This window comes from Vulpes vulpes, chromosome 2, assembly GCF_048418805.1.
Source record: "Vulpes vulpes isolate BD-2025 chromosome 2, VulVul3, whole genome shotgun sequence".
Classification (NCBI taxonomy): Eukaryota; Metazoa; Chordata; class Mammalia; order Carnivora; family Canidae; genus Vulpes; species Vulpes vulpes.
Genome location: NC_132781.1, coordinates 23,581,532 through 23,605,189, shown reverse-complemented (window position 1 = coordinate 23,605,189; position 23,658 = coordinate 23,581,532). Strand labels below are relative to the sequence as shown.

General features: G+C 52.8%; 1 protein-coding gene across 3 annotated transcripts in view; it reads left to right on the top strand.

The window, feature by feature from the left end:
* ARHGAP23 (Rho GTPase activating protein 23) overlaps positions 1-23,658 on the top strand; it is an 80,534-nt gene that overhangs the window by 5,814 nt on the left and 51,062 nt on the right. Inside the window, exon 1 of one of the 3 annotated variants that reach the window (XM_072747382.1) lies at positions 2,534-2,812. The exons of the other annotated variants lie outside the window; for them this stretch is intronic. Coding sequence (XP_072603483.1) covers positions 2,750-2,812 — 63 coding nt within the window. The 5' untranslated portion in view covers positions 2,534-2,749. Of the gene's footprint in view, positions 1-2,533; positions 2,813-23,658 lie in introns of those variants that run through there. 3 annotated transcript variants of the gene reach the window in all.

Below are 23,658 nucleotides of genomic sequence, written 5' to 3'. Positions count from 1 at the left end.
GGCAACCTCCACTCCCTCATCCCTTTTATATATTAGGATTCTCTCTCCTTTTTTTTTTTTTTTTTTAAGGTTTTATTTATTTATTCATGAGAGACACAGGGAGAGAGGCAGAGACATAGGCAGAGGGAGAAGCAGACTCCATGCAGGAGCCTGGGGACTCCATGCATGGGACACAATCCCAGGTCTCCAGGATCAGGCCCTGGGCTGAAGGGGGTGCTAAACCGCTGAGCCACCCGGGCTGCCCTATATTAGGATTCTCAATAAGCATTTGTGAACAGAGGAAGGTACTGGGCTGGGGGAGAAGCTTAGAAAGAGGGGCAGTATAAGGAGGTTTCTCAGTGAGGGACCCCCTCCACCCATGTTGGGGTCTACTTCCAGAACCCCCAGGGAAAGAGTGTGCCAGGAATATAGTGGATTTCAGGGTGGGTGGTGGGACCAGGGAGTGAGACCCAAGGAGCCTGAGGAAAACGATGGGAGGAAGAGGGGCTGGAGAAGATGGATGGGGGAGGGCCAGGACAGGATGGGGTGCAGGTCAAGGTGCAGGAAGAGGTGGGAAGGGCAGCAGGGTGGGGGAAGAGCGCACTTTCTGGGAAGTGGGAGAGGGTGGGGGAGGTTAGCGCAGTGCATTGTGGAGGGAGGAATTCATCTGCTGGCCGGTGTGAGCTCATTTCCTCTCACTGCCTCCCGCAGTGTCTGAGGGCATCAGGCTCTGGAAAAAGTGAGCCAGGGGCACCCCAGCGGCCACCACCCTCTCCCCCTCCCCGACAGCCACATTCAGTCTGGATCCCAGGTGCCACTGCTTCCCCCTTACATAGACAGCCCATTTGTTCTGCAAGGAGAGGACCCCCGCACCAGGGTGGCAGCAAGCCTTGGACCACTGGAGCTACAGGGCAGAGGGAGGTAGAAACAGGAACCTTGTTGAGAACCCAGTGAGACAATATAGGCAGGATGATTGGTTACAGTTAGATAGCAGGAAGGACTTCTCAGAAGTGGACATGCGACCTTGATGAAGAGAGGTGGAGAAGGAAGAGGAATCAAGGAGTGCCCTTCCATCATTCTAAAAGCATCCCTTTCCATGGACTTCTGGGGCACTTAAAAGAAATCAAATAAAACATAAGATTTAAAAACAAGTCACTATGTCCTTCCTCAGGTTCAGAGGAGTTAGGAATAGCATAGTTGGTGTCTGGGCCTCTCTCTCTGCTCCAGGACCCAAGTCTCTTGTCCTGGGGGAACTTGGGGCTGGTGATGGTGGTGCAGTAAGCAGGTTTTATGAGGTCTTCTTGCCCCAGAGGGGGTGAGTGATTCCAACTGGTAGAGTCTGCCTTCCACTTTCGTTGCCTGCCTTATCCAAATCCTATTCCTATTTATCTGTCGCCTCTGCCTTCTTCTCTTCATAATCTGGGTGAAGGAATACAGGAGCCCTTTAAAACTTCAAGAAGGCGGGACACCTAGGTGGCTCAGTGGGGGACACCTAAGTGGCTCAATGATTGAGCACCTGCCTTTGGCTCAGGGCATAATCCCAGATTCCGGGATGGAGTCCCACATTGGGCTTCCTTGCATGGGGCCTGCTTCTCCCTCTGCCTGTGTCTCTGCCTCTCTCTGTGTGTGTCTCATGAATAAAATAAAATCTTTAAAAAAAAACTGCAAGAAGGCATGGGAAAGAGGTAAGTGTAGGCTGTAGAGAGTGAGAGGGATGTCAGTTAGATGGCAGAAAGAACTTTCTCAGCAGAAATAAAGAACGGAGGGATTATCTCTTCCTGGATCCTCAGGAGATGTCCTAGAAGGGTCCTGCTTGGGGGGAAGGGAATAGGAACTGGCTCAGGACTCCAGTGACTCTTTGGTCCCAGCTTGAAATGAACCCCTAAAGGAAGGCTGTGGGGAGCTTGTGACTGGGAGGCCTGGGGCCATCTCTGTTCTCACTGCTGTCCAGCACCGAGCAGATCTTTGGGCTGGTCCAGAGGCCTGAGCCCCAGGCTGCTGGCTGGGGGTTTGAAGGGCTTTGGCACCTGCCAGCCTCTTTCTTCCAGCCTCTCTGCCTCTGCCTCCTTGAGGTCCTGGGCTGAGACTTTGCCTGGCAAGGAGGCCCTAGATAGAGGCGCCTGGAGCTCCTGAAAGCTCCCTCCCACCCCCACCCCCATGGGCATCACTATCTCTGTCCTTGTCTCCATGAGTGTCTGGATGGAAGGCTCCCTAAGCCTCTTGCTGTCTTTCCTTCTCTTCAGTCCTGGGTCTCTTTGTCTCTGTCTCTGACTTTCTCTGCTGCTCTCTACCCTGTCTGGATCTTGTCTCTGCCTCTTTCATGCTTTCCGTGTCTCAGTCTTTGTTCCTGGCTATGTTTCTCTCCGCTTCCCTCCCCCTTCCTCCCTCTTACCCTCTCTCTCCCTGTGCTAGTTCTGGGTTCGGTGCCCTTGGCCTCTTTCCTCGGCCGGCCAGGATCACCATCTATCTGGGCCGGGTCCCGGGAGGCCAGCCCAAGTTGTCTCCCAGAGACCACCTCTGTTCCCCAGGCTGAACTGCCCTCTAGCTCCGCTGCCAGCGCAAACCCCTGCCTGAGCCCCCGTTACCAGTCAGCTGCCCTGGGGAGAGGCGGCGGGTGCGCCCCATCGGGAGCGCACGGGGAGGAGCGAAGGGGCTGGCCCGGTGGGGGGGGCACTCGGCGCCCGGCCCCGCCCCCTCCGGCCCCGCCCCTCCCGGGTCCCTGCCCGCGCCCCCAGCAGTGCCCTGGCCGCAGAGCCGCCGCTGCCGCCCGATGAATGGAGTCGCCTTCTGCCTGGTCGGGATCCCGCCCCGCCCGGAGCCCCGGCCCCCTCAGGTGAGGGCGCTGGGCCAGGGGAGGGGGCGGATCCAGGAGCTGCCGGGGAGCTGGCGGCAGGGCCGGGGTCGCGGCGCCCCCGCTCGGCGGGCACAGCCTGGGGCGCACGGAGCGGGCACCGCGGGCACGGCTGCAGGGAACTTGGGCTGGTGGCGGGCCGGGGAGGGGGCCGCGGCGAGGTGCCCTGGGCAGGGCGGCGGGAAGGAGGAAGGCAGGCAGGGGCCCGGGACGCGCACGGCGCTGCCAGGGCAGAGGGCACGCACCAGGGCGGCGGTGCCAGGCCCCCCGTGGCCGGGCAGCGGGGGCGAGAGGCCCGCGCCTTTTGTCCGGGTTTTTCAGGCGGGGCATCTGCCGCCGTTTCCTCTGCCCGAGTTTTCGTTTTCCGTTGGCGAGGCCCCGACACAGCTGGAGGGAGAGGGAGTGGGGGAGGGGGTTCCCGGAGCGGGATGTCCTTGGCCACTGCGGCCGGACACCCCCCTCCCCGCGCCACACTCGCCCCCTGCCGGGCCGGACCGCAGGCCGAGCTTCAGGGAGCCGGTCTGCCGCCCCACTGGCTCCTGGAGGAAGAGAAACGGGCCCTGGGGACCCTGGGTCCCGAAGGCTCCGCTGTGCTCCCCTCCGCCCCCTCGGGCTGGCTGTGGGTGGGTCTGGGCACGGGGTGCCAGGGGCATTACTCAGCGCTAGGCTGCTTTGCTTGGGTTCTTTCATCTGCCAGCTGCTGAAGCTGGGGAGGGGCCGTTAAGGGCCTCTGGGGCCCTTTGGAGCCAGCCCCTACCTCAGAGCCTGGTTGCCTGGTGCTGGAGTACCCCAACACTACACCACCCTCCTTCCCAAGTTGAAGGATTGGACACCGTCAGGCCAGTCATTTCCCAGGTTGGAAAAGAAGTTCCCTCTGGGTCCAGGTTGGGGTCAAGGTCTAGGCTGAGGCCTCTTCCTCTTCTGACAAGGCTGGAGGACTTAGTGCTGCTCTTCCTCAGCCACCTCCCTTCTCCCTGCCTGCCACCCCCCACGCCCCCATCCCATTCTGGAGCTGGGGTCTGGTGCTCTGCAAACTCTTTCTGAGACTGGTATGTGTCTCAGGAGCTGGATGTATACTCAGTTCTCCATCAATCTGTATCTCTCTTTACAGACTCTCCCTGCACCTTTCAGCCAAAGTGTTTGTTTCCTAATTACAAACTTGAAATTCAGGATGGACAGGGGGTGGGGGTGGAGGTCATTAAGCCTGAGTCCCTCGGATTCACCCCCCTCCACACACCAACACATACTTCATCTCCAACCCCCCTACTATGTCCACCCCCACCCCAGGCCCAGCTGGGGGTGGATGGGGTTTGATTCCATGTGGTTTTCCCCCTCTGCCAGGGCAACAGCCTTATTCCCAAAAGTGGCTGCTCTCACTGAGATGTGCTCATTGGCATGCGATTTGAATCTCCATTACATAACCAGTCATTTCGCCTCCAAACACAACCCAAAGGCCCCCAGCCCCAGCCTCTTCCATTTGCTCACAAGGTGGTTGAGTTCACCCCTAGGAGGCTGGGAACTCCTGTTCCAGCATCTGAGGCCTTGCCTTCCCCTTGGGAATAATGAGAGCAGTAAATCCCTTTTACCTTCAATGCTGGATTCCAGGACCTCAAAACCTTATGACACTACACAGTGATAGTGCTAGAGCTAGAACCTGGGTACTCTGATGAGATCCTGGCATAAGGTGAAATTTTGGGGAGGGGGCTGCTGTTAGGAAGGTGGCTTTGGGGTGCCATGGGGCATGGGGCAGGATTTCGAGGATCCCAGCCCAAGAGGAGAAGGACTGGACCCAGGGAATAGGCCTCGTGCTGGGCTGCTCGATGGGGACCTCTCTGTGCCCTCACCAGGCTTGCCTTGAACCCATGGGGAAGGGCTGCATGAAGCCCATCTGGTCTTCTAGGGGTGCAGCAGTTTTGCCAGAGATGGGAATGGGCATGAGGGATGGTGTTGGTTGCAGAATAGAGCAGGGCAGGGGTGGGCAGGGGGATGTGTCACTTCATCCTTCATTGCAGGGATACTTAGAAGGACTACCTGGTATATATGGGTAAAAGATACTACAAAGAAGTAGAATGGACTAAGTTACAGTATGAGGGGCTGCAGTTAGCTTTTCAGGAGAACTTGTAGGGAGAGGTTTGCTAACTGCTGTATCCCAGTCTGGCCTAGAACATCCTACAAGGAAGTTTCTTCTAGTATAGTGGGTTAGGTAGATCCCTGTGATGTTAGATTCCAAGTGTAGGAATCTGGAGAGATTCATAGGGGATGCAAATATATTCAAATAAGTGTATACATTAGTGCCGGGGGGGGGGGGGGGGGGAGTGTTTTTAAGGAGGGGGGAATTGCTTTAATAATACAGCTGATGTAAGTTAAGTTAAATAAGTAACTTACTTAATGTAAGTACAGTTAAGATGTAGCTAAGCAATTACTCTGGGCCAAGATTTATAAAAACTACTTCATTTAATCCTCACAATACCACTGTGATGGGGGTATAGTTACTATTCCCATTTTACAGTTGAGGACACTGAGGCATAAAGAGCTAATCACTTGGCCAGAGTCACATCACTAACAAGTGGCAGAGCTAGGGAAGGGACCTGGCAATCTGGCTGCAGACCCCATGCTCTCTACCCTGCCATCCTGTTTCTTGAACCCTCCCTTATCCCACTGTCACTCCCACCCTGAATCTGGGTCCATCTTGGCCACGGCTCAAGAACAAGGTTCACCTCCTGCTGGATTGGAGCTTGGATGCTTGTCAGGCTGGGACAGAGCAGAGGACTGGAGGCCTCAGGGTGGTGAAGCCTCAAGTGTCCACCCATGTTGGTGGGTGTGGAATCAGCTCATTTACTCCTGCAACCCCCCCCACCCCACCCCAGGCGAGCCCACAGCCCTTGGACTGTGGCTCAGTTCATGGTGTTTTCCTTCCAAAGGGACATCAGCCCTGCTCTGTTGGCTGCAGGGGTTCAAAGGTGAGATATTGGCTTGGTCAGGGATTTGGACAAAGCCCGGTTTTAATGATCCTGCTCTCTCTCCCTCCCCAGAGACAGCCATGAATAGGGCCTGTGGGAGCTGGCTCTGCCTTTCCCCAGCACCCCCACCCCCTTCAAACAACCCGCCTTTAGATCCACGCCCCCCTATTTCATGTGAAATTGTGCCAACTCTTTAGTAGGGCAGTGCCAGTCAGTACCAGGCAGGCATCTCTTTCCCTCTGCCTCAGTGGGACAGCAGGCTGGGATGGCCTAGGGACTGCACTTGGGGTGAGTTTAAAGCTCTATGGGAGTGGAGTTGTTACCTGTCAGAGCGGATCAGGACCAGAGGGGTCATCTTGTCCAACTCCTTCATGCTAAAGTGGGGAAACTGAGGCCAGAGAGTGCCCAAGGTCGGGTAGCCTGTGATTGGTGGACATGAACCCAGGTGTCTTGATTTCCAGGGTCCCAGGTCTTGCTTTTCTCCACTCGGTTCTGTCCATGATGCCCCCCCCACCCGCCTCCTCCCCCCCCCCTCAGTGCAGGGTTCTGGGACTGGGCCTTGGGAGAGAGGGGAGGAGCAAGGATGAGTGGACAATGTGTCCCGTTCATCTCCGTGTCCCCAGTGACCAGCACAGTGCCTGGCACAGAGCGGCTCTCTATAAATGTTTGTGAAGTACAGGCCAGGGAGCAGCCCTTCCCCTGGCCTCTCAGCCCTTCCCCCTGGCCTCCCATGCCCAGCTCTACCCCTGGCATCCTGACAGCTGGTCTACACTACGCATCAGGCTCCCCCATCATCCTGGAGTTATTGAAGGGCAAGAAAACTAATAATAGAAACTACTTCCATAGTGCTTACCACTAGGAAGGTACCTTCTCATTATCCTGTTTAGCAGATGGAGAAACTGATACAAAGAGATTCTGTGACTTCCTAAGGTCACACAGCTAGTGGTAAGTGGCAGAGCTGAGGAGTTGACTGTGCTCTCAACCTCATTCCAAGCAGCCCCAAAGGTGTGGTGTTTGTCTTGATGTCTCAAGGGCCAGGCACACAGACAATACTCAGAGAATGTTTATTGACTGACTGATGGACAGAACATGAAAAAACCACAGAATCCTGTAATCTAACCCTTTGGAAGTCTCTGGAATTGGAATCTTGGGAAGGCAGCCTAGTGGTACATCACCTGTCATCTGTGCCAGGAGTGCCTGATCTAAACCTAGGGAGGAAAGGAAAGCTCACACCCTGCCATGACTGCCTTCTAAGGCTTAACAGGGGCCGCTGGGGGCCCTAGTCTTCTCGCTTCTCTCTTACTCTCACTCCCTCCTTCTTCCCCCAGAATTCTAAGGGGATGGTGCTGAACGATGGGCACATGGGAAAAGACTACAGGCAGGATTAAAAAGTCTTGTTCCTTTTTTCATCTTTCTGGCCCTGAGATCTTTAGCCCAATGCATCACCTTGGTGGAAGATTCTACCCCTTTCAAGTTGGAGGGTAGACAGAGTGTCTCTTTTGAGGCAGGGCTTGCCATAGCCACCCATGCACCTTTCCTCCATGGGAAGTGGTTGAATTTCCAGCTATCTCCAGTCTTAAACCTTAGGCCCAGTCATCTCCTCCAACCTCCTCAAACCCATATGCCCCCAAGCAGGTGACCTCTTTCCCTCTGACTACCCCTCTGCTCCCCATTTGCTAGTGTGAAATTACATCAGTCATTGGTGTGGCCAGGCCACACTTCATCTGTTAACAAAGACCGGGGGTGGGGGGAGCTGGCTAAGAAAAAAGAGACTTAGTGTGGACATGTCTTTCTAATATACGGGCAACCATGGCAGACAAGAGGGAGGCCTGGGCCGGGCCTGGCCCCTTGGCACGTTAGAGGCAGGTTGGTTGGGCCTTGCCTTCAGCCTGCTGGGATTCCAATTTCAGCTCTACCCCTTTTACTCGCTGTATGATCTGGACCTTCTGACCAGGTTGTTTTTAGCCTCAATTTTCTTACCCCTGAAATAATCCCTCAAAATCATTGAGAGGATTAAATGAGATGATATAGGTAAAGCGGCTGACACTTGGTAGTCTCAACTATTAGTAGCAACTGTTGTTAAACAGATGACAATAGTTGGATGGAAATGAGAATGACATACCTTTGGTGCAATGAGGAAAGGTCAGAGCAAATGAACTACCCCTGGAGGTAATGCGACTCCCCTCAGTGGAGGTGAGGACCCACAAGTTGGACTGGATTCCTATCCAGGCATTGAGTGAAGAGTTGAAACAGAAGCTTTAAGGGCACTGCTTTGGGATCAGCACCGTGTGGGAGGAAGTTAGGGGAGCAGGTGAGACCTGGTTCCTGTTGCAGGGCACCAGGAAAAGGGGGAAGAGCCCCAGCTTCCTGAGAACATGAGAGGTTGGCTGCTCTGGTTTGGGGGCTGTGAGGCTCCTCTGAAGAGCCTACGAGGCTGCCTGGAGGAACCCTGGAAGGGTGGCTGTGGTTCTGAAGGATGGGAGAACAGGGAGGCCATTGCAGGCCTGGGCAGAGTGTGCTGGTTGAGGGGCAGTGAGGCATCCAGGCCACTAGTCCTGAAGTCAGCTCTGAAGCTCCTGGCTGCCCAAGCGGGTATGGTGGTGGTGGAGGGGGAACTGCTGGCTCCCTGTGCCCCACACCCCAGCCTCTCCTGAAGGAGGGGCAAGGGCTACTCCCAGTGGCAAAGAGCTGTGGCCTGTAGAGAGCGGAACTCAGAAAGAAAGACTTCTTATGCCCAGTGCATTTGGGGGCGTCTGGGGGTCGGGGGAACAGTGGGGCCTTTGTCTCCGGCCTCCGGGAATCTGGCCGAGGAGGAGCTGTCCCTGGGTCTGGCTGAGCCCTCCACAGGCAGGTCCTCTTTGAAGTGACCCTTTCAAAGTTCAGCCTGAATCCCTGGGAGGAGAGACAGCCCAGGGCGGGGCTTAGGGATGTCTGAGACCCACAAGCAAGTTGAAGATGTTGAAACAGACCCACTGCCAGCCTCTTTGCAAAGGCAGGCTGGCAGGAGGGGTGTGGGCTGGAGGAATGTGGCCAGGCTGGGGTGGTGGGGGGGGGGTGGGGGGGGTGGGGACAACGACATGTGGGAGCCATTTAGGAGGACAACCACTCCAGGAGGCCTGGCCCCCAAGTGTAGGTTAATATAGGGAAGGGGAGAGTTCACTTTGGCCATGTGCCTGGTTTCTATCAGTCCCCAGATTGATTTCTGTCTAATTCTTGGGCTCCTAAATCCACAGCTGTGTCTTCCTTTTTAATTTCCTCAAAGAGCATGAGAACACTCCTTGGAGAGGATCTGGTGCTGGCGCAGGACTTAGAGCCCCTGCTAGGAGGGACAGTGGCAGTCTGGCCTGTTGGAGCTTTTCCTGCTCCTGAGCACCCCCCAAAAGGCTGGAGTGGAGACCCCCACCTTCCACCACAGTTTCCTTCATTCTCAATGTGGAGGAAACTGTATTGTTCTCCAAGAGAAAGGGAGGGAGGGAGAGAGGAGCCAAGTAGAGAGGGGACATCTCTGAACATTTTAACTGTTGGGATATTGGAGGCACCCCCCCCACCCCACACACACACATTTGATTCACTAGGGAGCTGGAAGCCTAGAGACAGGCCAAGGCCAACGTGCCGAGGCAGAGGGGAAGGGACAGGCAGAAGTAAGAGGAAGATGGAGGATGCAGGCCAGGTGAGAAAGGGGTTCAGGCGGCTGAAAAGTTCCCAGAGTCTCTTTAGCTTTGCTCTGCTGGGATTCCATGAAAGGAAGGAGAGGAAGGAGTGGGTTGCTGTTGGTGGGATTTTTTTTTTTTACTAAACAGTGGACAGTCCAGGTGAGAACCTACCCTACCCTGGGGCTTTTTGTTGTTGTTGTTGTTGTTGTTGTTGTTGTTGTTGTTGTTGTTTTTGATTAAAAAAAATTTTTTTAAGGATTTTATTTATTTATGAGAGAGAGAGAGAGGCAGAGACACAGGCAGAGGGAGAAGCAGGCTCCATGCAGGGAGCCCGATGTGGGACTCACCCAAGGACTCTAGGACCACTGGGCTGAAGGCAGGCGCTAAACTGCTGAGCCACCCAGGGATCCCCCTGGGGCTCTTTTGTAGTTCACCTCCCCACACCCTGATCTCTCTGCATCATGGCACTCTCTAAACTTGAGAAGATTCTTCAGAATCTTCCTGTCCTCTTTTGAGGGTGTGGCCCCTGGTTCTTCCCCAAGAGAGCGGGGGGAGGAGCTGAGAACCCCAGGCCCTGATGGGGGGCTGTGGGCGGTCTGGTCCTCTCCTGTATCTTGCACTGGCATCTGCAGAGCTGAGCCTTCATTAACTCTAATGAATCCTTGGCACTGTGCCCTCCTTTTGCCCTGAAGTTTCTGATGGGGGTGAGGGGACAGCTGAGATTGAACCTAAAGCCCAGCAGGTGGTGGGATGTCTGCAAGAGGGGAGTGGGAGGCAGGAACAGCGGTCCAAGCAACAAGGCTGAGACTGCTATTGGGACAGAGAAACAGCCCCCCTTCCTTCACTCCTGGGACCTGTTCCTCTTCCAGTGGCTCCCAGACTCTTAGGTCCCCACCTTGCTAGCTAAAGTGTTATCTGAGAGACTGGGTGTGGCCTGGGACAGTGAGGACATTCCCAGGCCTGGCATATACATAGAGTGTTCCTCTTCTCCCTAACTTCACTGGGGGCAGCAGGAGGACCTGACTCCGGGAATTGGAGAAATCAGACCAGGGCCAGATCTTAATGCAAACCAGGTCTTAATGCACACAGACTTTTGTCCATCTGGTGACCATTTCCTATGTAGAGTTCCTGTGTTCCCAGCTCCCTCTATGGTCTTGGGATCTGGATGAGTAAGACATAGCTCTGCCCTCAAGGGGTTCATTGTCTGCCTTTCCTACCACCCAAAAGTTTCACTAAGATTTCATAACCACAGGTTCTGAGATTTATCTCTATACTGCCAGCCATTCCAGAACATTTTTTGCTGCCCTTTACCAAAATTCTTGACATAAAAATGACCTGGCTTAACTGAGAAGCCAGACAGAAGCAGGCACAAGGGAGTGTCTTCACTGTGATATCATCTGAGTGTGACTGTGGTCCCAAAGATGGGAAGAAGGGTTTCACGATGGAAAGAGAGTTGGTGGATAGAATTGCTGTAGGTGTTAGTAAAAAACAAACAAACAAACAAAAAAACAGTTGGTGATAAGATTAATCTCCTTTCTCTCATCTCCTGTTTCTAAACCTATTGTTAAGTTGAGGATTCTTTTTTTTTTTTAAGATTTATTATTTATTTATTTATTTATTTATTTATTTATTTATTTATTTATGATACACATAGAGAGAGAGGCAGAGACACAGGAGGAGGGAGAAGCAGGCTCCACGCCGGGAACCCGACGCAGGACTCGATCCCGAGACTCCAGGATCACGCCCTGGGCCAAAGGCAGGCGCTAAACCACTGAGCCACCCAGGGATCCCCTAAGTTGAGGATTCTTGTGTGAAACTCCTTTTGATCATTTTCAAGGGCTGTCAGACAGTGGTTGCATATTTACTGGTACTAGAACTGAGACCTGGAGAAGGTAGATGATTTCACTGAAGGTCAGCTAGCATTTGCATTGAACTGTGACTTTCTGAATCCTAAGCCTGTCCCTGTGGTCACTGCTACATTCCTTGACAAGGAAAAGCCTGGAGGACACCCACACCACTCTGGGAAGGTGGACCCTTCCTCTTGCCCCCAGCTGAGCCTTGAAATCCAAGTAGGGGTTGATATAGTGAAGGAGAGGGGAGGGCAGACATAATCTGGTGGTGGATGCAGGCAGCACAATTATGTTCTGCTTCTCCATGACCATGCTGGGCACAAGCGTTCTCCCCGTGTCTCCTTGGGTTTGCTCTTGAGTGGTATAGGGGGGCCCTGGGTTCCATCAGTATATTTGGGCAAAGCCCCTGCCTCCTCTAAAGGTATTCCAGCTCTGAGTGGAAGAAGGCTTCACTGAGGGGACAAGGCTTGCCAGGGTTTGAAAGATGCCTGCTGGGACAGAGGGGCTCATGGAGGAGAAAGAGAGTAGCATTCCAGACAGAAGGATCCGGCATGAGCAAAGGCAAAGAGATGTGAAATAGCCTGGCCTCTTAAGGCATCAATGAGTGCAAGACCAAGAGTAGAGATGAGATTGTCAAGGCAGGTGAAAGCCAGATCCTACCCCTCCCCTCCACCATCATGGCAGAGCCCTCAGGCCATACTAAGGAACTTGACTTGTATCCATAGACACTTTGGAGCCGTGGAAGGGTCTAAGACTGGAGGCAGCAGATCACATGAGAGATGATGAGGGTTGAAACTGGAGGTAAGGATGGAGAGGACAGGGTAGAGGTGGAATGTATCATCCTTTTCCCTTTTCCAGAAACTTGTCATACCATCTCTTCCCCTTGTCTGATAAAGCCTTCCCTGCCTTCTTTGTTTTTTTAAACTCCTATTCATCCTTCAGTGCCCAGTTCAAATACACTTCTCTGTAAGCTCCCAACTCTACCCCATTTCCTCAAATATATTGGGACTTCCCCTTTGGGCAGTAGTTCTTAAGCCCCACAAGGGTAGGGACTTAATCTTGTTCACTGCTTTATCTCCAGCTTCTAGACCAGGACCTGTTGACTAAATATTGTTGGTTGATGAATGAACATTCCCATAGCATTTGGCATGCATTATGAGAACCACGTGTTAATAACAGGAATATTGATGACACCTAACATTTAATTTTGTAGAAGATTTTATTTCTTTATTAGAGAGAGAGAGCACCAGGGGTGAGGAAGGAGAAGGAGATACCCCACTAAGCAGGGAGCCCGACTCTGGACTCGATCCCAGGATACCAGGATCATGACTTCAGCTGAAGGCAGATGCTTGACTGACTAAGTCACCCAGGCACCTCACAACTAACATTGACCATTCCTGTGCTGGACACTGCTGTGCCAAGCACTTTACATACACTATCTCTTTAATCTGCACAACTCCATGAGGAATAGATTATTTCTGTTTTTTAATTATAAAAAACTCAGAGAGGTTAGTTACTAGTCCAAGGACACAGAGCTAAGAAGTGGGCAGGTTGGGGTTCAAACTCAGATTCCTCTGAATTCTCTTTTTTTTTTTTTTTTTTTTTTTCTGAATTCTCTTTAGGAATGTTTGAACACTATGCTTTATAGCCTCTTTATTTGCTGCATGCCTGTCTCTTCATAAAATCAGGGATGGTTTCATTTAAAAAAAAAAAAAAAAAAAGGCCTCTGTGGAGTACTGAGCTCAGATTTGTTCAGCAACTCTTATGTGTCAAGCACTCAACACTGAGTCCTCTAAAGGGCCCCATTTACAACTGAGAAGACAAAAGCTTAGAGAGGGAAGAGACTTGACTTGGGTCGCACAGCTGGGACCCAATCTTAGATCTCTTTGACTCCCTCATCCTCAGTGACAGTCAATAGTCTCAGAATGAGACTAGGGGCTGGGCTCTGAGGTTGATTGACGTGTTTAGGGACACACAAGGGCAGGACTAGGCCAGGGGCTGAGTCTTCTGCCCCTAGGCCAGTGTGCTCCCTCACTGATGAGCAAAGGGTGTCCAGAGGCAGGCCAGGGAGCCACTGTAAATTTTCCAAGTGCCAGCCATCTGTCAGACAGGTGAGCTCCAAGAGAGCGGGGCTGACCTGGCTCTAGGGTGGGAGGGTCGGTGTCTTAAGGCGGCAGAGCCTCATAGGGCCTATGAACAGGGTGAGAGGCCTCCTCTGGAGGCACTGCATCAGTGGGATACCAGCCACGGGGTGACCCGAAGGACCTCCAGGCGCCAGGGTGGAAGCGGGTGTGAGCAGGGGCCGGGCTCGGCGCTGGGCGTGGCCACCGCCTCCCGTGGACTGCCCCTTCGGCTCCGGTTCCCAGACCTACCAAGACCAGCCAATCAGATGGGCGCACTGCTCTCTATTTGCCTTCTATTTGCATGACCACGCCCCTTCGCTCCCGTGGCTCCACCTCCGCTCCCCAGCGCGCCTCCCCTGCCCCTGCCGAACGTCTGGCCCCCGGTGCAGGGCTGGCGTGGGCGGGCTGGGGCTGGGGGCTGCCGGGCGGGCTGGGCAGACCTGGGCTGCCAGCCTGGCCGCACTATTCATAGCTCGGGCTGGCGTAGTTCGCATACTTGGCGTTTCTCACGTCTGGCTGGCCGGAGGCTGCCGCCCCTCCGCGCTCCTCCCTCCTATAGCTCACCCGCTCCTGTCCCTGCCTCTTCCCTCCCCCACCTTCGACTTCTGCGTCAGCCTTCCAGAAATCTAGAGGTGGCCCAATCCCCAAGAGGAAACTGAGGCCCGGAGAGGGGGCGTGTCTTTTGGCCTGGCCTCGAGGGAGAAACTGGTAGTAATGAGGCGTGTAATGAGGTGGCTAAGAGCCTGGGCTCTGCCCGCAGACAGACCTGGGCTTGAGTCAGAGCAGCCACTAGCTGCAGGACCCTGGCAAGTTCTTTAGCTTGGATCAGGAAGTTTTTCCTTAACAGTCAAGCTGAGACCTGGAGGAAGATGGGGGAGAGGGAGAGAGATCTGTGGATGTAGGGGGCCAGCCTTGCCTGGGTGGACAAGGGTCTGGCCAGCTGGGCTGGGGGTGAGGGTGGACAGAGGGCCCTGAAAAGGGGATTGGAGCAGCTTCCCTTTTCTCCCCACCCCTTACTCCCTTATTGCAGCACCCCCACTTTCTGGACCCAGTTCCCACTGAGGAAAGGGTACAAAAAGATGACCAAAGATCTGAAGCAGCCCCTGCCTCAGATAGACTCCTCCTGGAGACAGGGTTCTGGCCAATGGGGTCTCCCTCTAAAGAGAGTTTCATTTATTCCTTCCCTTTCAGAAACAGTGTGCCCAGCACACTCATAAATACATAGACACTAATTCAAGAGTGATGTGAGTTGGTACATGGGGACCTGACCCAATCTGGGACCCAGAGGAGGTGTTTCTGGGGAAGTGGCTTTTTTGCTTGAACTACAGGGTGGAAAGGAATTAATTAGGGTGTGGTTTGCTTAGGCAGGGAGAGAGCTGAGGAAGAGAGAACAGCATTCCAGAAACAGCATGTGCAAAGGGCCTGCGGCTGGAAAGGTTCCTAGACCCTAAAGGAACTGGAAGTAGACCAGGGTAGCAGAACACAGAGGAGGGGGGTGTAGTGGGTATGAAGCCTGAAGCATCCCACAGGGCCTGGTGGTCATAACTAAAACAATGAGGCTGGACTGTCAGGGACCAGAGGAGTGATGGCAGCTGGGAACAGAGTGATGGACATGGTAAAGTGGTGAAGTGGGTAGACTCAGGAGACATTTGGGAAGCAGGGCACACTCTGATGAGTGAAATATAGGGTTATAAGCCATAAAACTTCCCATTTCTTGGTTCCCAGAGTGCTTTCCCAGCAACTTTGTCAGGCTCCTATCCCTACCTTCATTTTGTAGCTGAAGAAGTAAGAAAACCTGACTGACCTGGAGGTCACATAGCCCAGGAAAGGGGAAGGGCCAGTATCGATGGCAAGTGTGATGCTCTCTCCCAATTAACCTTCATGCTAGGACAGCAATCTCTCACTGCCTCCTGTCTCCCACCCCTCAATGCCTCTGTACTAAGTATTCCCTACCTTGTACCAGACAGGGTGGGGGGTCCAAAGGGCCAGAGTAGTGAGTGGGTATGTGTCACATTTGTCCCAAGAGGCTGCTCTGCTGTTAAATGAGAGGATGCATGTGCAGAATGCCTGGCATATAGTAAGGGTTTGATCTTAATTACTGCTGTGATAGTTACCATGTCTCAAATTTGGGGCCAGGCAGGCTGGTGAGAATATGATCTGAGGCCAAAGGCGATGCCATGTGTCTTCTGACCACAGAGCCCAGCCCAGAAACCATCCCAGCTCCCCCATGGGCAAGAGCCAAGGGAGGTTGTTTGTCCCTACAGAGCCACCATCCCCTCCACCCTTCCAGCTGCTTCTGGGGCATCATGGACTGGATTAGGGAGAGGTTCAGCTCACAGGCTGGGTGAAGGGATGACCTGCGCGGGTTGGGCAGGGCCTGGGGTGAGGGGGTGGGTGGTTTCAGGGGTGGGGCTGAGAGCCTCTCCCTGCTGGGAGCCCCATGTACCCTGGGGGAGACTTTCGGAATCTGCTGAGACCTGCCCTGGGAGGGGATGTGGTCTCAGCTTGACTAGGACTGAGCTCTCCCCTGAGAGAAACCCAGTGGGTACACCTGTGTCTCCGCTCAGGTGGTCGGACAACAGGAAGAACTTCTGAAGAGTGTTGTGTGGGGCCATAGGAAGAGCCACTCCCAGAGTTCTCTTTCAGTCTCTTCTGAAATGAACTGTCCAGTGTGGAGTAGGAGAATGGATGTAACTTTGGAGCAGAGTCCTTGCAAATATTCTCCTGCCTCCAGAAATAACTACCCTGAATATGATCTAGTCTGAAAAAGGGCCCTGGCCTCTTTCCAGTAGGAGACCCTTCCTAAGGTCTCAAGTCACCCTGTCCTCCTGCAGAGAATCTGCTCCTCTGTAGGAGATGGGGAGTGGTGGTCCTGGGACCTGTTTTTGGGCTGAGGGACTTAGGAATGCAGTGGGGAGAGGTGGAGTGGAGGGAATGAGGGCACCCTGCCCACTCTGGGCTGTGAGAAAGATAAGTGTGCCTGACCTGGGCCAGCAGGGGGCTCTGCTGCACATGGGACCTGCCTTGCATCTCTGACAAAAATGTACACTCTTCGGTGTGTAGGCATGTTTTTCTTGGAGTGTGTGTATGAGAAAGCATTTGAGAACAGGGACTTGCCTCTGCGTGCACACCCTCGTGCGTGTATGTGTTACAGGTGGTGTGTAGGCTTGGAACAGACGTGTGTGCTGAGGGGGTGAGGCCTCAGGGGGTGGCAACCCCACAGTTAGCACGGCTTTTGCTAGGGAAATTCTTCCAAGGTCCTGATGCATTGGGTGTGACATGCCAAGAGTTTGGGCCTCCATGGGTCCAGAAGGTAGGTCCTCATCAATGACAAGGTTCAGACTCCCCTGGAAGCCTGAGAGCTCCTCCTATTCAGGAACTCATAGGACCCCAAAGATGACAAAAGGGACTCTGAGAAAGCATAATGGAGAGGGGTGGGAGGGAAAGGCCCTCCAGACAGGAGGCACCCAGCTACTCTGGGCAACCTCTGTGAAGAAGGTCTGCTCCAGGCCCCACTGGAAGACCTGTTCATTTGTCTCATCTTCTGGCAACAATGTTCTTTAAATCTGAATTTGAATAGGACTTTGCCATTTTTTAAAATTGTGGTAAAACACACATACTGTAAAATTTACCATTTTTTTAAAATTTTTTTTTAAATTTTCATTTATTTATGATAGTCACAGAGAGAGAGAGAGAGAGGCAGAGACATAGGCAGAGGGAGAAGCAGGCTCCATGCACCGGGGTCCTGATGTGGGATTCGATCCCGGGTCTCCAGGATCGCGCCCTGGGCCAAAGGCAAGCGCCAAACCACTGTGCCACCCAGGGATCCCAAAATTTACCATTTTAAGTGGAAAGTCCAGTGGCATTAAGTATGTTCTCATTGTATGCAACCATCACCACCATCCATCTCTAGAACTTTTTCTACTCTCTGCCCATGAAACAACCACTCACTTCCCCCTTTCCCAGTGGCAACCACCATTCTATTCTGTCTCTGTGAATCTAGATAGCTCCTATAAGCAGTATCATGTAACATTTCTCCTTTTGTTCCCACCTTATTTCACTAAGCATAACGTCTTCAAGGTTCATCGTGTTGTAATTTCCTTTCTTTTTAAGACCAGATAAATTATATTGTATGGATATACCACATTATGTTTATCCATTTGTGCATCAGGGGACATTTGGGTTGTTTCCACCTTTTGGCTATTGCAAATAATGCTGTCATGAATGTGGGTGTGCACATACTGCTTTTTTTCCTTAAAGATTTTATTTATTTATTCATGAAAGACACACACAGAGAGAGAGAGAGAGAGAGAGAGAGGCAGAGACACAGACACAGGGAGGAGCAGGTTCCATGCAGGGAGCCCGACGCGGGACTTGATCCTGGGTCTCTAGGATCACACCCTGGACCGAAGGTGGCACCAAACAGTTGAGCCACTGGGGCTGCCTGCACATACTGCTTTGAGTCCCTGTTTTCACTTCTTTTGGAGACAAGCAGAATTGCTGTCTCCAATACAGTAATTCTGTTTAATTTTAGGAAGACCTGGGGTGCGTTGGGTAGCTCAGTTGGTTAAGCATCTGCCCTTGGCTCAGGTCATGGTCCCACGGCCCTAGGATGGAGTTCCACATCAGGCTCCCTGCTCAGCGGGGAGTCTATCTGCTTCTCTCTCTGCCCCTTCCTCTGCTTGTGCTCTCTCTCTCTCTCTCTCTCTCTCACTCTGCATACACACTCTCTCTCAAATAAATAAATAAAATATTTTTAAAAATTAGGAAGACCTGCCATACTGTTTTCCACAGCAATGACACTATTTTGCATTCCAACAGCAAAGCATGCAGGTTCCCATTTCTCCACATCTTTAACATTAACAAATAATTTTTAAGAGCCTACAGAGCACAAGGCATTCTAGTTGTACAAATCCATTTCTGAAAAGTTGTCCTTAGGAAGCTCTCAGGCTAATTGGGAGACTCAGGCCATGCCCTTGAGCAGTCTCCAATCTGAGGGGAAAGACACGGGCCATGACCTCTTGGAGACCCTGGACTGATACGGGATGAAAACACAAAACACAAGAACAAAACCCCTGTCTGCTCTCAGGGAGCCCCTTAGTCTGATGGAGGAGTCTTAGCCTCTTCCTCTGAGGAGTCCCAGATGGGCCCAGACACCTGAATGGATACATGGAGGGCATGCACTGAGACAGCCAGGCCTGCTGAGTGGAGTAAATCAGGGGGTGGAGAGGACTTGTGGTGGGCTCTGTCCCACACCAGCCTGTGGTTGCCCGGGCAATGGCCCTGCTGTTTACTTTGTGGCTGGCTCCAGACTCACCCTTTTCTGAAAGTGTTCATTTCCCACCATAAGAAAAGACGCTCTTTAGTCTCCCCTCTCTCTGGTGTCCCTGAGGAGGGGCCTGGCTCTCCAGCAGGGTGGAGGCCCTGCCAGCCTGGCACCTTCTCCATGTTCCTTGCTTACCAGGTCTCATATTGCCGACTTCCCTACTCCCAAAGGGTCAAAGTTCTGCTATGGAAATGGGGCCTTCTGATGATGCCTCCCTGCCTGACTGCTTGGGGAGATTGGGGCATGTGCGAGCCTGTAGGGGGCTGGCAGTGGGAGGTGGTGGTGATGCCCATGTGAATGGGTTCAGCTGGGTCTGCGCAGACCTCCGTGAGTGTCTGCCTGTGTTAAGGTGTCCTTGTGTACACATGGCTGAGTTGTGATTGTGTGTACACATGCAAGTCTGATTGTGAGTGTGGCTGGGTGTGAGAGAATGTGAAGATCCAGAAACAATCAGAACAGCTTGCATTGCCCTCGAGGGCATTATGCTAAGTGAAATCAGTCAAACAGAGGAAGACAAGTACTTTATAGTCTCACTTATATATGGAATCTAAAAACAAGGACAACAGCAAAGACACGCAGAACAAATTTGGTGATCAGAGGCAAGGGCTTGGGGCTGGCAAAATGGGTGAAGGAAGTCAAAAGGTACAAACTTTCAGTTATAAAATAAAGAAATCACAAGAGGAAAAAAAAAAAAAAAAAAAAAGAAATCACAAGAGGGATCCCTGGGTGGCTCAATGGTTTGGCGCCTGCCTTTGGCCCAGGGCATGATCCTGGAGTCCCGGGATTGAGTCCCATGTTGGGCTCCCTGCATGGAGCCTGCTTCTTCCTCTGCCTGTGTCTCTGACTCTCTCTCTCTGTGTCTCTCATGAATAAATAAATAAAATCTTTAAAAAAATAATTAAAAAAATAAAGAAGTCACAGGGATGTAATGTAAGACATGATGACTATAGTTAATAATACAGAATTGCACATTTGAAAGTTGCGAAAGATCTTAAAAGTTCTTTTTATTTTAGATTTTACTTATTTGTTTGAGAGAAAGAGAGAAGGAATGAGCAAGGGGCAGGGTAGAGGGAGAGGAAGAAGCAGACTCCTAGCTCAGCAGAGGAGCTAGATGCAGGGCTCCATCCCAGGACTCTGAGATCATGACCTGAGCCGAAGGCAGATGCTTAATCGACTGAGCCACCCAAGGACCCGATCTTAAAAGTTCTTATCACAAGAAACTTCTGTAACTATGTGTGGTGATAGATGTTAAGTAGACTTATTGTAGTGATCATTTTGCAATATATACAAATAGTGAATCATTAGGTTGCACACCTGAAACTAATATGTGTGTCAATTATACCTCAATAAAAAAATTTGTAAAGAAAAAAAAATCACCCTGAACCCAGCTTGCATTTCTTGAACCCTTACTATGTGCTCAGGACCTGTGCTAAAGACTTCCTTTAAATTACTTCATTCTCCCAACAACCTATGAGGTGGAAATGAGTGTCATACACATTTTATTAGTGAGGAACAGAAGCTCCAAGAAGTTAAGTAAATTGCCCAAGGTCTCACAGCCAGGAAGTGGTAGAGATTGGGCTCAGATTCTGAAGTTGAGGACTCCAGAGGACTCCAGAGCCCATATGCAACCCCCTGAGCCATGCTCTCTTTGGAATAACCAAGGGATTCTGACTGCTAAGATTGTGTCGATCCTTGAGACGATCCCTCCTTGAGACGGCAGTAGGACTCCTGGCAGGGCAAGTGCTTCCTCCTCCCTTTCCTCCTCCAGCCTTCCTTGGCTCTGGTCCAGTTTGAGAGTGAGAGAGGAGGGTTTCACAAACACCCCAACTCAGGGCAAGATTGGCTCTGGATGGGAAGAGCATGGAGTCTGGAAAGACCCTTTGGACCACCCTCTGCCCCATAGGCCAGTCTGAGTGGGCTACCCGGGCTCCCAGTGACGCAGGGTTATGGCACATTGAGTTAGTTGAAGAGACGCAGGCTTGCTTGGCCGGCTCATCAGCTTGGCCTGTTAGGGCATGCCAGGACTGCACACAAGTGGTGCTGGGAACCAGGCATCTGAATGGGGCAAAGGGGTGGAGGAGGCCTGGGGGAGGCAGCCCTTGAGCTGAGAGACTGGGGCAGGGGTCAGAGGCCCAGGCGTGGGCTGGAAGGGCATGCCTTGGGTATCACATTGCCCGAATGCCTGGGATGGATGGGGACTGGCGGTAGATTTACTGTCTGTATGTGAGGTTGTGGGGTGGTTATGGGTACATGTTTGGTAGTACGTGATGAATATATGGGACCTGTCAGAGAGTCATAAATGTGGGATGATTCTTTTGGAGTAGAGGCATTGTTTGTCATGTGGTTTGGGGGTCTACATTCTGGGAGGAGGCTTACCAATAAAGCCAGAGAAATGGAGCCCATTGTGGGGCCCAGTGCGGGGCCTGATGCAGGGCCCAACCCCATGACCCTGAGATCAAGAACTGAGCAGAGATCAAGAGTCAGACGCCTAACCGACAGAGCAGCCCAGGCGCCCCTGCTTTTCTTTTTATATGCCTTGACCCTTGGGCCCCAGGATGCTCTCCTCCTCTTTCCCAGTCCCTGGTTGTCAGGCTGGCCCTGCAGTCTTCCGCTTCTACAGCCCAGGTCACCCTCTTGTTGGAGGTCTAACCTGGAAGGCCTCTGACCCCACCGTCAAACAAACTGTCTCCTCATAGAAGAGGCCTGAGCCCCTAGCACAGGAACTCCCTTGGTTTGTGGGGCTATCTGTTGGTGGGAGTGGAGGCAGCTGGCTCAGACCTGAATCTGGAATTTGGGGAGCCCTGAAGGTTTCAGGAGCTGGGATGCTAGTAGAAATTTAAGTGCCCCCGAGGGCAAGGTGTGTACTTGTCTTATTCTCCCACGTGTGTCCTAGCCCCTGGCCTGGCTCCTGGCTCATAGCAGGCACTCCAGTCACAGTTGTTGAATGGATAAACAAGAGGGTAACAGAAAGAGATCTGAGTTAGTCTGAGATAGAGTGTCAGCTTAGTAAAAGTGACATCTTGAGCTAGGCACTTGCCCTCCTGGGTCTCAGTTTCTACATCTGAAAAATGGGTATAAAACAATCCCTGGATAGCACTGGGTAGGGTAAGGGCCACATGAAATCCAGTGAAAGTGCTTTCTAACAGTAAAGAATGATTATCTCATTTGGAAAGAGGAAGACTAGATGCCCTCCCCTTGGAAGTACAGCCCCCAAGCCCTGCCCCAGGGACCCTTAGCAAGATAAAGTTGAATGGATTTTGCAAGCTGGTCAAACTAGAGGATGATGGGAGGGACTGCTCAGCGGGGTAATTCCTGATTTGGGGGGAGGAAGCTGGGGAGGGTGTAGGGGAGGAGGACTCACACGAGGCAGGAAGGCTTGGAATAGAATCTCAGCAACGCCTGGTATTTCCCAGCCCTGGGCCCCATCCCCCCCACCCTCTAGGACCCACCCCACATTCCTTTCCCAGAGGAAATGGGGGAGGGGGTTGAGAGGCTCCCCAGGCCTGTAGAATCATCTATTCAAACTCTGTACAACCTTTAAGGCCCTACTGTGTGCACCCCTCTCCTGATATCCCTATAGAGGTGGCTGGGCAAAAGAGGTGGCGTGGAGAAAGTGCACATTTGGGTTGGAAGAGCCTGGTCCCCCCTTGCTGCCCAGCCAGGTTAGAGGGCAGGAAGTGGACATCATACAGGGTTTATCATTTCCTAGGTCTCTGAACACAGAAACCCTGTGCTGCTTCTCGGCCTCGCCCCTCCCTGTAGCTCTCAGAAACCTCAGCAGTTTCGAGGGAAGTGGATTCTTGATCCAGACCCACAGCAGCACCTGTTGGCCCTGAGAGGCTCCGTGGGGCACGAGAGGGGAGAGTCACTCCACTTCCTCAGAAGCAGGGGGCTGCATTGGCAGCAAGAGGAAAGGAAGTCAGGCAGCTGGAAGGACTTTACTGGCTGCTTACTGGGAGAGCAGGCCAGACTCTGAACAAGGACATCCCTATGGACGTTGCCCTCTGCTTGGGGCCACAGAGTCTGGAGTCTGACATAGCTGAGAACAGCTTGGTGGAGCTCCCAGCTGGTCTCTGAAGGCCTGATCTTGGCGGGGGCTTGATAGGGAGGCACAGGGCAGGCAAGGGCAGGAGTGGGCCTGACCCAGAATCCTTGGTTTTCTAGTGATGGAGGGGCAGGAGTCAGAGTGCTAATGGAGATGCCTGGTCTCTGCTCCTCCTGACTGCAGTTCTTTCCTACTCTGCCCCTAAGCCCTCCTGACTCAGCGCTGGTGGCAGCCTTGCTCTTCCCGTCTGGCTTCCGCCCGGGTGGGGGTGGGGGTCCAGCTCTTGTACAGGGGGCCCAGCAAGCGGCAAACAGGAAGCAGGAGAACAAAACCGCTCCCTGGCTCCCTGGCCCCCACTCGCCTGCCTCACCCTCACCCTTCCTCCTCCCTTCCTTCTCCCTCCCTTGCTCCTACCCAGCCCTGTAGTCCACTAGTGCCCCTACCTCTGCCTCCGACTCAGTCCACCACAATCCATCCCTGTGGCTGTCCTTGTAGAGGACACAGGTGATGGGATGGGGGCGGGCAGAGGGAGGTACCCCTTCTGCAGGATTCTCCCTTCTGGTGGCTGCCCCTCAAGGGCCCAGCCCTATGGCTCTTCCTCCCTGAACTCCTAAATTTGGGAGCAGGGGTGGGCTACAGTTGCTCTCCCTCCCTTCTCTGGCTTCTGGCTAGAATTTGGATATAAGATACAAAGTTGGAATGAGGGGATCTGGGCTTGGAGTTCCGTGCTGCCATAACAAGCTGAGTGTTCTTGGCCTCCATTGCCTTCCCTGAATATTGGGTCATAGCAGGGGCCCTGGGCCACAGTGAGTGGCTGTGGGGAGAAGCACACTGTGAACAGTCAGACGAGATAGAAATGGTGGTGGCAAAT